This window comes from Lontra canadensis, unplaced genomic scaffold (genome assembly GCF_010015895.1).
Source record: "Lontra canadensis isolate GAN:19392208 unplaced genomic scaffold, GSC_riverotter_1.0 scaffold31, whole genome shotgun sequence".
Classification (NCBI taxonomy): domain Eukaryota; kingdom Metazoa; phylum Chordata; class Mammalia; order Carnivora; family Mustelidae; genus Lontra; species Lontra canadensis.
Genome location: NW_022631025.1, coordinates 16790373 through 16803302, shown reverse-complemented (window position 1 = coordinate 16803302; position 12930 = coordinate 16790373). Strand labels below are relative to the sequence as shown.

The window sequence follows — 12930 nt, the reverse complement described above, 5'->3', positions numbered from 1 at the left end:
AAATTTTGTATTATGCATGTACCTATTGACAGCAAATTTATAAAGAAAAATATGACAAATCTTAAAGAAATAGACAAATGCATATTCACAGTGACAATATTTTTCATTTGTTTCTCTGAAGAACTACTGGAACATGGTGACAGAAGACAGGAAAAAATTCCAATAAGGATACAGAAGACTTGAAGTACATGATAAATATGACCTAAAAATATGTATAGGTATGAAAAATATAGGCGTTTCAAACATATGTGAAACAGTTTTTTAACTTACCATATACCAAGCCAGAAAGCAAGTATCAAGAAATTGCAAGGCATTAAAATCATACAGATCAACTTTATATAATCTTATATATTTTAAATATATGTATATTTAAATATACATATATTTAAAATATATCTTAAAATGGAATCTGTAATTTAAAATCTTCCACAAAGAAATCTCCAAGTTCATATGCTTTTACTATTCAATTAGGTAAAACACTGGAAGAAAAAATAACACCCAATCTCATAAAAACTCTTCAAAAGAATAAAAAAGGATGGAATTTATTTTCTGAGGCCAATGTATTAAAATCTAGAGTTCATTACATGAAAGAAAAATGAGAGGTTCATTCTCTCATGAACAGAATTCTAAAAATCCTAACATAATACGCAATTAATTTCAATGTGACAGTAAGTTTGTCCATTCTGAGTATAAGAAAGGATTATTGTTATACTTGAATTTTTAATGTAACAGTACCAGTTAGTTTCAACTAAACTATATCTAGTCTAGAAGCATAAATTTAAAGTATACCTTACTAAAACCAGTTTAATATGACTAAAAGTTTAGTATAGGTGGCGCCTGGGTGGCTCAGTGGGTTAAAGCCTCTGCCTTGGGCTCAGGTCATGATTCCAGGGTCCTGGGATTCCAGCCCCGCATTGCATCGGGCTCTCTGCTCAGCAGGGAGCCTGCTTCCCCCACTTTCTCTCTGCCTGCCTCTCTGCCTACTTGTGATCTCTGTCTATCAAATAAATAAATAAAATATTTTAAAAAATAAGATGAAATAAAAAGTTTAGTAGAGGATATAATTCTTAATATGCCAACCTTAATACTAGCATTTACCTGTTGCTGTCTTGTCACGAAATTCTTCAAGTTTTGTCAAAGTCGCTGATGTGAGCTGTGCTAGATTTACCTCTTTTGGAGGTCTGAAGAAGTCCACTATACTATTTACTGTTCTCTGTTAAAATAAGTACCATTAATATTAGGCACAAAGTCAAAGCAAACAAATATATTAAAACTTAGTGATTAAAAAAATGCTTACTGCATCATATATCATTTCTAAAGGTTCAGCTTCTATGATACACCTCTGAGCAACAGTTTCATCTAAAGGATTTATCTCAAATATAATTTGGAAGAGTGATGCAGCATCATCCAATGAAGACAGGAGGCGGGGTTTTGTCGAATTATCTGGTAAGCCAGTAACATGAAATGAATCAATTTTGGTTTCAAATCTACACGGAAAAAGATAGGACAAAAATTAGCTATCAATCCAATTTTACATTTTACAATATTTTTTAAACATAAAATACAGTAAAAATTAATGAAAACAATTTCAATTTTCATTTCATCCTATTTCATTCCACTCACATCAAAGAAAACATAGAACTATTTGATCTGAATTGACACAGATTAATTCACAAACAACCCTATTCACATGCTGATCTCTAAATTTAAAAAAACCATGAAGGGAGTCAGATTCCCAGAGCAGAAGCTCACAAAAGAAAACTATCATGTACACCAGTGCCAAGGTTGGAAAATTTAAACTGTTTCATTCTCCTGCACTGCTGGAGATTCAAAGTGGACAACTCTAGGGGACCCGATCATAGGAGCCCCCCTCAACAATATTTTGAAATATATCTCCAGGAACTGGACCAGGTTCCCACAAAAAATACTGGAGAAAAAACCCATCATGCTTCAGGCAAGAAAAGGGGAAAAGGAGCCCTTTAAAAAATATCACACAGCACTATGTTCTTCTTTAAAAAAACATGCTCTTTGGAGAAACTAGTTAACTAGAGCTTAACCTAATTAAGTATTATCAAAGTCAAAATATCTACCGAAGGGAAATACCCAACTTCAGTCAGGTCTACTATTCCATATGGAAGAAGGGAAATACCCAATTTCCCCAACTCCAGCCATTCTGTCCCACTAAGGCAGGGAGAAGGGGAGTACTGAGAAACTTCTTAAGTTCACAGACCAGAAGCAAGGGATCATTAAAAAACAGAGCAAATCACAGCACCAGAGAACACTTCCTTTTCCCACACATCCTAAAACCAAATCATTAAAGGCTTATTTATAATAGTTCTTTTCATCCAGTACTTCACATCTGGCTATAAAGAAAAAAAATAGCTTAGCATCCCAAAAGACAAACAACCCAACTTAAAGTGATAAAACTATTTAAAATAACAATTAACATGCTAAGGTGTATAACGGACTAAGTAAACAACATGCAAGAAAAGATGAACAGTGCAAGCAGAGAGATGGAAATCCTAAGAAAAAAACAAAATAAACATTAAAGATCAGAAACACTGTAACCAGAATGCATTTAATGCGTTTATTAGGATATAGACACAGTTGAGGAATTAATCCCTGAGCTGCAGAATATATCAGTAGAGTCATAAAAATAGATAAAGCAGAGAACAAAGCCTACAGAACAGAATAACCAAGTGCTGTGGGACAGCTGCAAAAGATGTACCATATGTGTAACAGGAATACCAGAAGAAAGAGAAAAGTGCAGAAGATTTTAAACAAGAAGGACTGTCAATTTCCCCAAAATAATGTCAGGCACTAAGCCATGGATCCACAAAGGTCAGAGCACATTAAGCAGAATAAATGCAAACAAATAATCAAAAAACTACACCAAGGCATAGTTTTAAACTACAAAAAAATATAAAGAAATATAAAATATATATATAAAATATAAAGAAAAAGTCTTGAAAGAAACTAAAGGGAAAAAACCACCCTACATATAGAGAAGCACAGCTAAGGATTACAGCTACCTTCTCAGAAGCCAGGGAAGCAAAAAGAGTGTAGTAAAAATTTTAAAGAGGGGGAAAAAAAAAACAAACCACCAACCTAGAATTCTGTACCCTAAGAAATTTCCCTTCACAAGTTAAACAAAGACTTTCTAAGACAAAAAAATAGGGGAAATTATCGTAAATAGACCTGTCTTTTGAGAAATATTAAAAGAAGTTATTTAGAGAGAAAGACTGTAAGGTAGAAATTCAGATCTACATAAAGAGAGATGAAGAGGAAAAAAGTAAAGGTAAAATAAAAACTTTTATTTTACTTATTTTATTAATCAAATTAATATATTCAAAATAATAGTAACAACGTGTATGGTTATATATGCTTACATGTATGTCTTATGTATATTTTATACTTACATATGTTCACATATAAGTGAAATGAATAGGAGCAACAATACAAAGAACTAGAAAACAGATTAAGGATTTTTTTTTTATTATTATCATCAAGTACTCCCACTACTCATGAAATGCTACACTGTTATTTGAAAGGAGACTTGAAAAAAAAAAAAAAAAAGCTGTAACTGATATGTTAAGGAAAAAAACCAAAACCATATGAGACACCAATTAAACTGGGGAGCCAGGGTCGCTCAGTTAAGCATGTGACTCTTGATAACAGCTCAGATCTTGATCTCAGGGTTGAGTTCAAGCCCCATGCTGGACACCATGCTGGGTGTGGAGCCTACTTTAGGGGAAAAAAAAAGATACTCAAACCACAAAAGGCAAGAAAGACCAAAAAAAAAAAAAAAAGGAACAAAGAAAAAGAGCAACAAATAATAAACAGCAAAGATTATGGTAGATGTTAAGGGAATGAAAAGACAAATCACAGTCTATGAAAAATATTTACAAAAGGCACATCTGATAAAAGACTGTTATCCAAAATATACAAAGAACTCTTAAAATTCAGTAAGAAGAAAACAAACAGTTAAAAAAAAAAAAAAATGGGCCAAAACCTTAATAGACACTTCATCAAAGACGACCTATACATAGCAAATAAGCAGATGAAAAAATGTTCTACATCATAGGTTGTCAAAGAAATGCAAATCAGGCGCACCTGGGTGGCTCAGTCAGTTAAGCAGCTGCCTTCATCTTGGGTCATGATCCTGCAGTCCCAGGATCGAGCCCAGCATTGGGCTCCCTGCTCAGCAGGGAGTCTACTTCTCCCTCTGACCCCCACCCCGCTCTTGTGCTCTCTCTCACATTTTCTCTCTCTCAAAAAAATAAAATCTTTTAAAAAATGCAAATTAAAACAATAAAGATTCCACTACACATCTATCAGGTGTGGCCAAAATCTAAAATACTGACAACGCCAAATAAAAGCAAGGATGTAGAGCATCAGGAACTCTTCTACGTTGTTGGTGGGAATACAAAATGGTACAGTCTCTTTGGAAAAGAGTTTTGCAGTTTCTTACAAGACTAAACAAACTCTTACCATATTATCTAGCAGTCATGCTCCTTGGTAATTGCTCAAAGAAGCTGAAAACTTATGTCAATACAAAAACCAAATACAATACAAACATACAAATGTTTATAGCAGCTTTGTTCATACCTGCAAAAACTTAGAAACCACCAAGACGGCTTCAGTAGGTGAATGGATAAACTGTGTTACAGCCAAATAATGGCATGTCATTAAGCACTAAAAAACAAACACACTACTGAACCATGAAAAGACATAAAGGAAGTTTAAATGCATATTACTAAGTGAAAGAAGTCACTCTAAGAAAGAAAGAAAGAAGTCACTCTAAGAAAGAAAGAAGTCACTCTAAGAAAGATACATAGTGTAGGATTCTAACTGCATGCATGACAGTCTCGAAAACGGCAACAAGTATGGATGCAGTAAAAAGATCAGAGGTCAGGGGTGAGGATGATGAACTGGCAGAAAAGAGGATTTTTTTTTTTTTTTAGTTTTTATTTTTTTTTTAAGATTTTATTTATTTATTTGACAGAGAGAAAGATCACAAGTAGGCAGAGAGGCAGGCAGAGAGAGAGGAAGGGAAGCAGGCTCCCTGCTGAGCAGATAGCCCGATGTGGGGCTCGATCCCAGGACTCCGGGATCATGACCTGAGCTGAAGGCAGAGGCTTTAACCCACTGAGCCACCCAGGTGCCCCAGAAAAGAGGATTTTTAAAGCGATGAAAATACTCTATGATACCATAATAATGGACATGCCATTATATGTTTGTCCAAACCCATAGGAAAACACACCACGAAGTGTGAATGGCAATATAATATATGAACTCTAGGTGAATATGATGTGTCAACAAATGCAGGTTCGTTGTTGGTAAAAAATGTGCCACTCTAGCTAGCACTTGATGTTGAAAATGGAGGCTATGCATGTGCAGGGGGTATAGAGGTAACTTCTGTACATTTCTCCCAATTTTATTACAAGCCTAAAACTGCTCTAAGAAATAAAGTCTTTAAAAAAAAAAAATAAAAGGTAATGGAGGAGTATTATCATGGAAAATTGCCAAGCAAGGTGCTCTAAGAATTACTCTCTCCACTGTGACAACCATTAAGCTAGCAAAAATTGCCAGAGTCAACATCTCTGTAAGCCTGGAATTTAATCAATGAAAAATTTATACCAAGCGAGGAAGTGCTTAATGAAAACCACTACATTTCAGAAAGAAAGCACTTCGGCATTTTCATTAAACTTTCTATCATCCCCTATTTCTGAGCACAGCAGTGACTATGGTAAGTGAGCCACATCCTTGTGTGGCCAGATGGAGCCAGGAGACTAATACAGCTGTTAATGTCTGAATGTGTGTGTCTCACTCAAAATTCATTTGTTGGAATGATAATGTCCATTGTGATGATATCTGGGGCCTTAGGTCATGAGGGCTATGGGATTAGAGGTCTTTTTATAAAAGAGACCCTAGAGAGAGCCCTAGCCCTTCCATCTCATGAGGACACTGCAAGAAACCTGCAGCAGGAAATTTGAAAGAGGGCTTTTAGCAGAACCTGGCAGTGCTTGCACCCTGATGTTAAACCACCAGCTTTCAGAACTGTGAGAATTAAATTTCAGTTATTTATATCAGTCTGTGATATGTTATTATTGCAGCCCAAATGAAGTAAGACAGGAGTTTTGTTCTTAAAATAATGTGGTCAAGTGTTTTCACCTGCTTATAGTTCCCTAAGGAATCAGTACAGAGAGTGACCTCTATTTTGTTCTCTGGTCATGCAGGCAGAGGTAACATCTGTCCAAAAAATCAAAGAAATGGACTAATGATATCTGTCTGGAGAAGGGAAAGTGGACGGAGAAAATACCAGCCAGATCCCAATGCCCAGGAATGAGGAGGAAAAAGGCTCAGAAAGGCCACATGTAAATCATGGAAGCCAGAGTGCAACAAACGTGCTGAGAACCCAATGTACACTCAGAAAAGACCTGACCACAGCCTGGACATGCACCTCTAATGGATCTGGAAGCCACCTGCAAGCAGGAGGTGAATGCCAAGCCAGAGATGTAGGAAACCTGGCAGAGTTCTGAAGTGCCACAGCTCAAAGCCAAGTACAAGGACTAGAGAGTAGTTCTCTGTTTTGGTTTCAGGAATTTAAGGAAATGTCAGTTCACTGTGTGATCACTGAAATAATGGAACAGATACTTCAGTAATCACAAATGACGGAGAATAGAGTCTTCTCAAAAATAGTTTGGAAAACTCACTGGACTCATTTGCTAGGGCTGCTTAAAATTATTACAAACAGAGGGTCTTTTTTTTTTTTAAAGATTTTATTTATTTTATCTGACAGACAGAGATCATAAGTAGGCAGAGAGGCAGGCAGAGAGAGAGAGAGGAGGAAGGAGGCTCCCTGCTGAGCAGAGAGCCCAATGCGGGGCTCGATCCCAGGATCCTGGGATCATGACCTGAGCCGAAGGCAGAGGCTTTAACCCACTGAGCCACCCAGGCGCCCCACAAACAGAGGGTCTTAAAACAAGAACTTATTCTCTCACAAATACAGAGGTCAGAGGTCTGAAATCTGTTGGTTCCTTCTGGAGGCTCAGAGGAATAATATGTTCCATGATTTTCTACAAGAATGGGGTTGTTGTCAGGAATCCTTGGTATAAGTTGGCCTAAACATATATCATGCTTATCACTGTCACCTCACTGGCATTCTTCTCTTGTGTGTCTGTCTTCAAATCTTCTCCAGGCTTCCTGTTTCTGCTGAATCTGTGTTAAAATTTCCCTCTTCTTATGAGAACACGAGTCATTGAGTTAGGGCCCATTCTGTAATCTATGGTAGACTAGGCTCTAATCCGCTGTAAATTCTTCTTTACTCATCAACTTCATTATAGCTAGAAACACGCTATTTCAAAATAAGCTTACAGTCACAAGTACTAAGGGTATGAACTTCACATAGCTTTTTGGAGGAAATAATCTACCCACTACCCACTGAAGTCAGTAAACAAATGCAGGACCAGAGCCCTCTTCAATAAACAACAACAAACCCAGGTGAGAGAAGAGAATCTAATTTCCATAGTTAACATATTATACAGTTCAAAATGCCAATTTTGAAATAAATAAATTACAAACCATACACAGGAAGAATGTACTAATGATAAACAAGCGGTCTTAAATGTACTTTAAAAGCTAAAGGAAACCATAAAGTAGTGAAGAAAACCAGGTGAAAGTTGTAGAAACAGAGATATAAATGAGATATACGATATAAAATATGACCAAACAAAGTTTGTAGACAGAAGTACAACAGTTAAAAGGGGGGAAAAGTCAGAATAGGTCAACAGCAGATTTGAGAAGCCAAAAGAATCAGCAAAATTGAATACATGCAAGTGAAATTACTAAGTCTGAGGAACTGAATGAAAAAGGAATGAAGAAGGGTGCCTGGGTGGCTCACTCAGTTAAGCCTCTGACTCTTGCTTTTGACTTGGGTCAAGATATTGGGGTCCTGAGATCAAGCCCTACACTGGGCTACATACTGAGCATAGAGCCTGCTTTGGAATCTCTCTTTCCCTCTCCCTGCTGCTCTGTCAAAAAAAGCAAAAACAAAAACAAAAAAATAAAAACAGAAAGAGAAAAAAAGGAAAGAGGAAAGAAAGAAAAAGGGGGGAAAGGAGGAAAAAAGAAAGAAAGAGAGAGAATGAGAGAGAAGAACAAAGATCAACTAAACAGAGCCTAAGGTGGGAGACCATCGGCAGACCAACACATGTATTCTGGGAGTCTCAGAAGAGAAAAAGGGACAAAAAGAATATCTGAAGAAATACTGGCCCCAAATTTGTCAAATTTGATATGAGCCATAAATCTACACGTTGAAGCTGAATGTACACTTATATTAAAGATCAACTCAAAAAGACCCACAAAGAACACAGTATAATCAGTCAAAAACAAAGATAAAATCTTGAAAGCAGCAAGAGAGAAGCAACACATTCTATGCAAAGTTGATAGGTTAACAGTTGATATATCAGAAACCTTGGAGGCCAAAAGGCAGTGGGATGATATACTCAAAGCATAGAAATTTTAAAAATGTGAACCAAGAATTCCATCTACCAAAACTAACCTAAAATGAGAAGAAATTAAGACACTTACAGATGAAAAAAAGCTGGGAGGAGCTTGTCAACAGTAGATCTGCCCTAGAAAAAATGTTAAAAGGGATCTTACAGGCTAAAATTAACGGATGAAGCACCCTATAGATAGTAACTATAAACTATATACAGAAATAAAGAACTCTGGTAAGGACACTATGTAAGGGATGCAAGCCAAATTTAACAGCCTATTAAAAAGATCATACATCATGACCAGGTAGAATTTATTCTAGGAATCTATTTGATGGTGGTTGCAAATAAGAAAAGCAATAAAACAATTAATAGAATGACAAAGTAACATGATCATCTCAAATGATGCAAAAAAAAAAAAAAGCATTTTTAAAATTCCAAAATCATTAAAAAATTTTTCAAAAACTAGGAAAACAAGCATACAAGTGTACTTCCTCAACCTAGAGAAGGGCATTCTTTAAAAAAACAAACAAACAAACCAACCTATGACTAAAATCATACTCACTGGTAAAGGACAAAGCTTTCCCTCCAAAATCATAAACAAGAGAAGGATGTTCACTTTCAACACTGTTCTACAAGTTCTGGCCAAAGTAATTAGCCAGGAAAAAGAAATTAAAGGTACCTAATTAGAAAGGAAAAAGTGAAAATCTATTCATGGATGACATCACTCTACATACCATTAATACTTTAACAACACAGGGATTTGAGCAATGATAGTCTGCCAAGTCAAAAATCCACATATAACTTTTGTCTCCCCAAATTCCTAATAGCCTACCATGGATGAGAAGGCTAACAGGTAGCATTAACAGTCAATGACACACACTTTGTGGTATGTTTTATGCTGTATTCTTACAATAGAGAAAAAAAATTTTTTTTTTAATTATAAGGGAGAGAAAATACATTTGCAGTACTGTAAAACAAAAACAAAAACCATAGATAAATGAACCCATGCAGTTCAAACCCATGTTGTTCAGGGATCAAAGGTATACAGAAAATCCCAAAGGATCCACCCAAAAAAAAAAAAAAAAAAGAGTTAATAATTTAGCAAAATTACAAGGCACAAGATGAACATGTCAAAATCAACTATGCTGCCATACATCTACAATGAATAAACTGAAGAGGAAATTGACACAATTCCATCACATTAACATCCAAAAATATTAAACCAAAAAAGGACTTGAACACTGGACAAAATAATGCTGGAAGGAAGATAGAAAGACCTAAATAAAATGGAAGGATATCTATACTCATTGACTGGAAAACCTACTACCGTTATGATAGCAATACTACTGAAAACAATCTATACATATAATGTAATCCCTATCAAATTCAAAGCAGCTTTTGTGTGAAAAGCCAAATCCTCAAATTCATATGGATTTGCAAAGGATCCAAATATCCAAAATATTTTTTTTTCATAAAAGATTTTATTCATTTATTTGACAGAGAGAGACCACAAGTAGACGGAGAGGCAGGCAGAGAGAGAGAGAGGGAAGCAGGCTCCCCGCTGAGCAGAGTCCGATGCGGGACTCGATCCCAGGACCCTGAGATCATGACCTGAGCCAAAGGCAGCGGCCCAACCCACTGAGCCACCCAGGTGCCCCCAAAATATTCTTGAAAAAGTACAAGATGGAAGACTTGCATTTTCCAATTTCAAAATTTACTACAAAGCTACAGTAATCAAAGCATTGTGGAACTGACATATGGATAGACAGAATGAGTCTATAGAATGGAAGGAAATAGAATTTAGAGTCCAGAAATAAAGCCATACACTTCTGGCCAACTGCTTTTCAAGAAGGGTAACAAGATCATTCAATGAAGAAAAATAATTTCTTAAGCAAGTGGTCTTAGGACACCTGGATATCCACATACAAGTGAGTAAAATTGTATTCACTGTCCATACCATTTACAAAACTTAACTCATTGTGGATCGTAAACCTAAACATAAGAGTTGAAACTATAATACACTTAGAAAATATAGGACTAGATTTCCCTTGGGTTAGGCAAACCTTCTTAGATACTATACAAAAATTATATTATATAGGGAAACCTTCTTAAGATATTATATCAAAAGCATAAGCAATGACAGAAAAATAACTCAGATAAAACATATTCCATCAAAATTAAAAACAGTGCATGAAAGGACATTATCAAGAAAATGCGAGGACAAGCTAAAGAATGGAAGTAAATATCATGTATCTAGAGTCTAGCATATATAAAGTATTTTTACAACTCAACAAAAAGAATAACCCAATTTAAAAAAAGGACCCAGTGAAGATGTATATAGTCAACACCCATATGAAAAGATGTTGAATATCAATAGACATTAAGGCAATACAAAAAAACACAATGAGAAACACATTTCACACCCATAAGAATAGCTATAATTTAAAGGCACATACAAGAAAATAAGTGTTGGGAAGAAGATGGAAAATCTGAAATCCCTGTACATTGCTAATGGAAATGTAAAATGGTTCAGCTCTATGAAAAACACATTGGCCCCTCCTCAAAAAGTTAAAAAAAGAATTATGTTAGGACTCAAAAAATTCCATTCCTAGGGACACAGGAAAAGAATATGTATTCAAATTCACACCCTTGAATGTTCACTGTGGTATTATCACAATACCCAAAAGGTAGAAAGAACTCAAATTTCCATAGAACAAATGAATAGAATAAACAAAATGTGGTAAATATATACAATGGAGTATTATGCAGCCTTAAAAAGGAATGAAATTCTGATATACACAACACCACAGATGAGCCTTGAAAACATTATGCTAAGTAAAATAAACCAGACCCAAGAGGTCACGTAATGTATGATTCCATTTTATGACATATCCAAAAACCAAGCAGACTCGTGTCTTCCAAGGGTCATGAGGAGGGGGTGATTCTTAATGAGTATGGCATTTCACTTTATGGTAATATTTTGACTAGATAGGGGTGGTGATTATTCAACATTATGAATATATTAAATCTCATTGAATTGTGGTCTTTAGAAAGATTAATTTTATGATGTCAGTTTTATTCCAATAAAGAAAACTCATTAAAATAAAATTAATGAATTAGCAAATGCATACATTCCCTAAAGAAAATTCCCAAATCACTATCCTATCGGTTAAAAAGAGACTTGAAAAAAGCAAAGTAACCTAAGCCTAAGGCAAGAAAAATTTTAAAAATATAAAGGTTAGAGAATAAATAAAACAGAGAATGGAAAACAATATAGCAAAAACAAAACCAAACTCTTTTTTTTGAAAATAAGATCAACAAAATTTAACTAGTCTAAGAAGAGCGAAGACTCAAAAAAATTAAATATTTTAAAAAATATATTATTACCAACCTCACAGAAAGAAGATGATTACATGGTAATACTGCAAACAACTATATTAAAACAAAGTATACCACGTAAATACTTAAATGGACAAACTCCTAAAAAGAAACTGAACTGGGGGGGGGAGGGTCAGAAAAATGTCAACAAACCTAAGGACACATACAGATTAATAATTTAAAAGCTTCCCACAAAGAAAAGCTCAGGCCCCAGTGACATTACTGGTGAATTCTACAACCAAACATTTAATGAAGACTCAATATCAATTCTTTACAAACTATTCCAAAGAGGAGGGAATACTTCCCAACAAATTTTATAAGGATAGTATCATCCTAATACAAAAAACAGAAAAAGCCATCACAAAAAAAAAAAATAGAGCAGTATTCTCTTATGAACACAGACATAAAAATCCTCACCAACAAACCAAATCCAGCTGTATGTAGAAAAGATTAAACATACAGTCAAAAGAATACACCATTATTTTATCATGTGAAAAACTAATTAAGGTGAATACACCATAAATCAAAAGAATAAAGAACAAAAAAATACACAATCATCTTAAGGTACATAGAAAACACATTTGATGAAATCTAACAAACTTTCATGCCAAGAAAAACAACAACAATAACAACATTAAAAAAAAAAAAAGCCAAAAACTCAACAAACTAGGAATAGAATGGGATTTCTTAAAACTGATAAAAGGCACCTATGAAAAACCCACATTTAACATCATATTCACTTCTCCTTAAGGTAAAGAACTAGAAAAAGATACCCTTTCTGTTCTGGCCACTTCCATTCTACATGGTACCAAACGTTCAAATAAGGGCAATTAAGAAATGAAAGAGAAGGTGTCCACACTGGAAATATAGATGTAAAACTATCTCTATTTGCAGATTCAATGCTCATGTATGCAGAAAATCCTAAGGAATTTAATAAAAACTATTGAAGTAATTAAATTTATCAAGATTGTAGGGTAACAGATCATTATACAAAAATCAATTGTATTTCTACACACTTGTAATCAACAATCCAAAAATGAAATTAAGAACA

The 12930-nt window shown here is 34.9% G+C and overlaps 1 protein-coding gene across 5 annotated transcripts in view; it reads right to left on the bottom strand.

Annotated features, from left to right (window-relative positions):
* VPS13A (vacuolar protein sorting 13 homolog A) overlaps nucleotides 1–12930 on the bottom strand; it is a 229371-nt gene that overhangs the window by 166931 nt on the left and 49510 nt on the right. For all 5 annotated transcript variants that reach the window (XM_032866682.1, XM_032866681.1, XM_032866680.1 and 2 more), the window contains exons 18-19: nucleotides 1298–1487; nucleotides 1099–1213 (exon numbers count right to left, since the gene is read on the bottom strand). In XM_032866682.1, the coding sequence (XP_032722573.1) occupies nucleotides 1099–1213; nucleotides 1298–1487 (305 nt within the window). The remainder of the gene's footprint in view (nucleotides 1–1098; nucleotides 1214–1297; nucleotides 1488–12930) is intronic.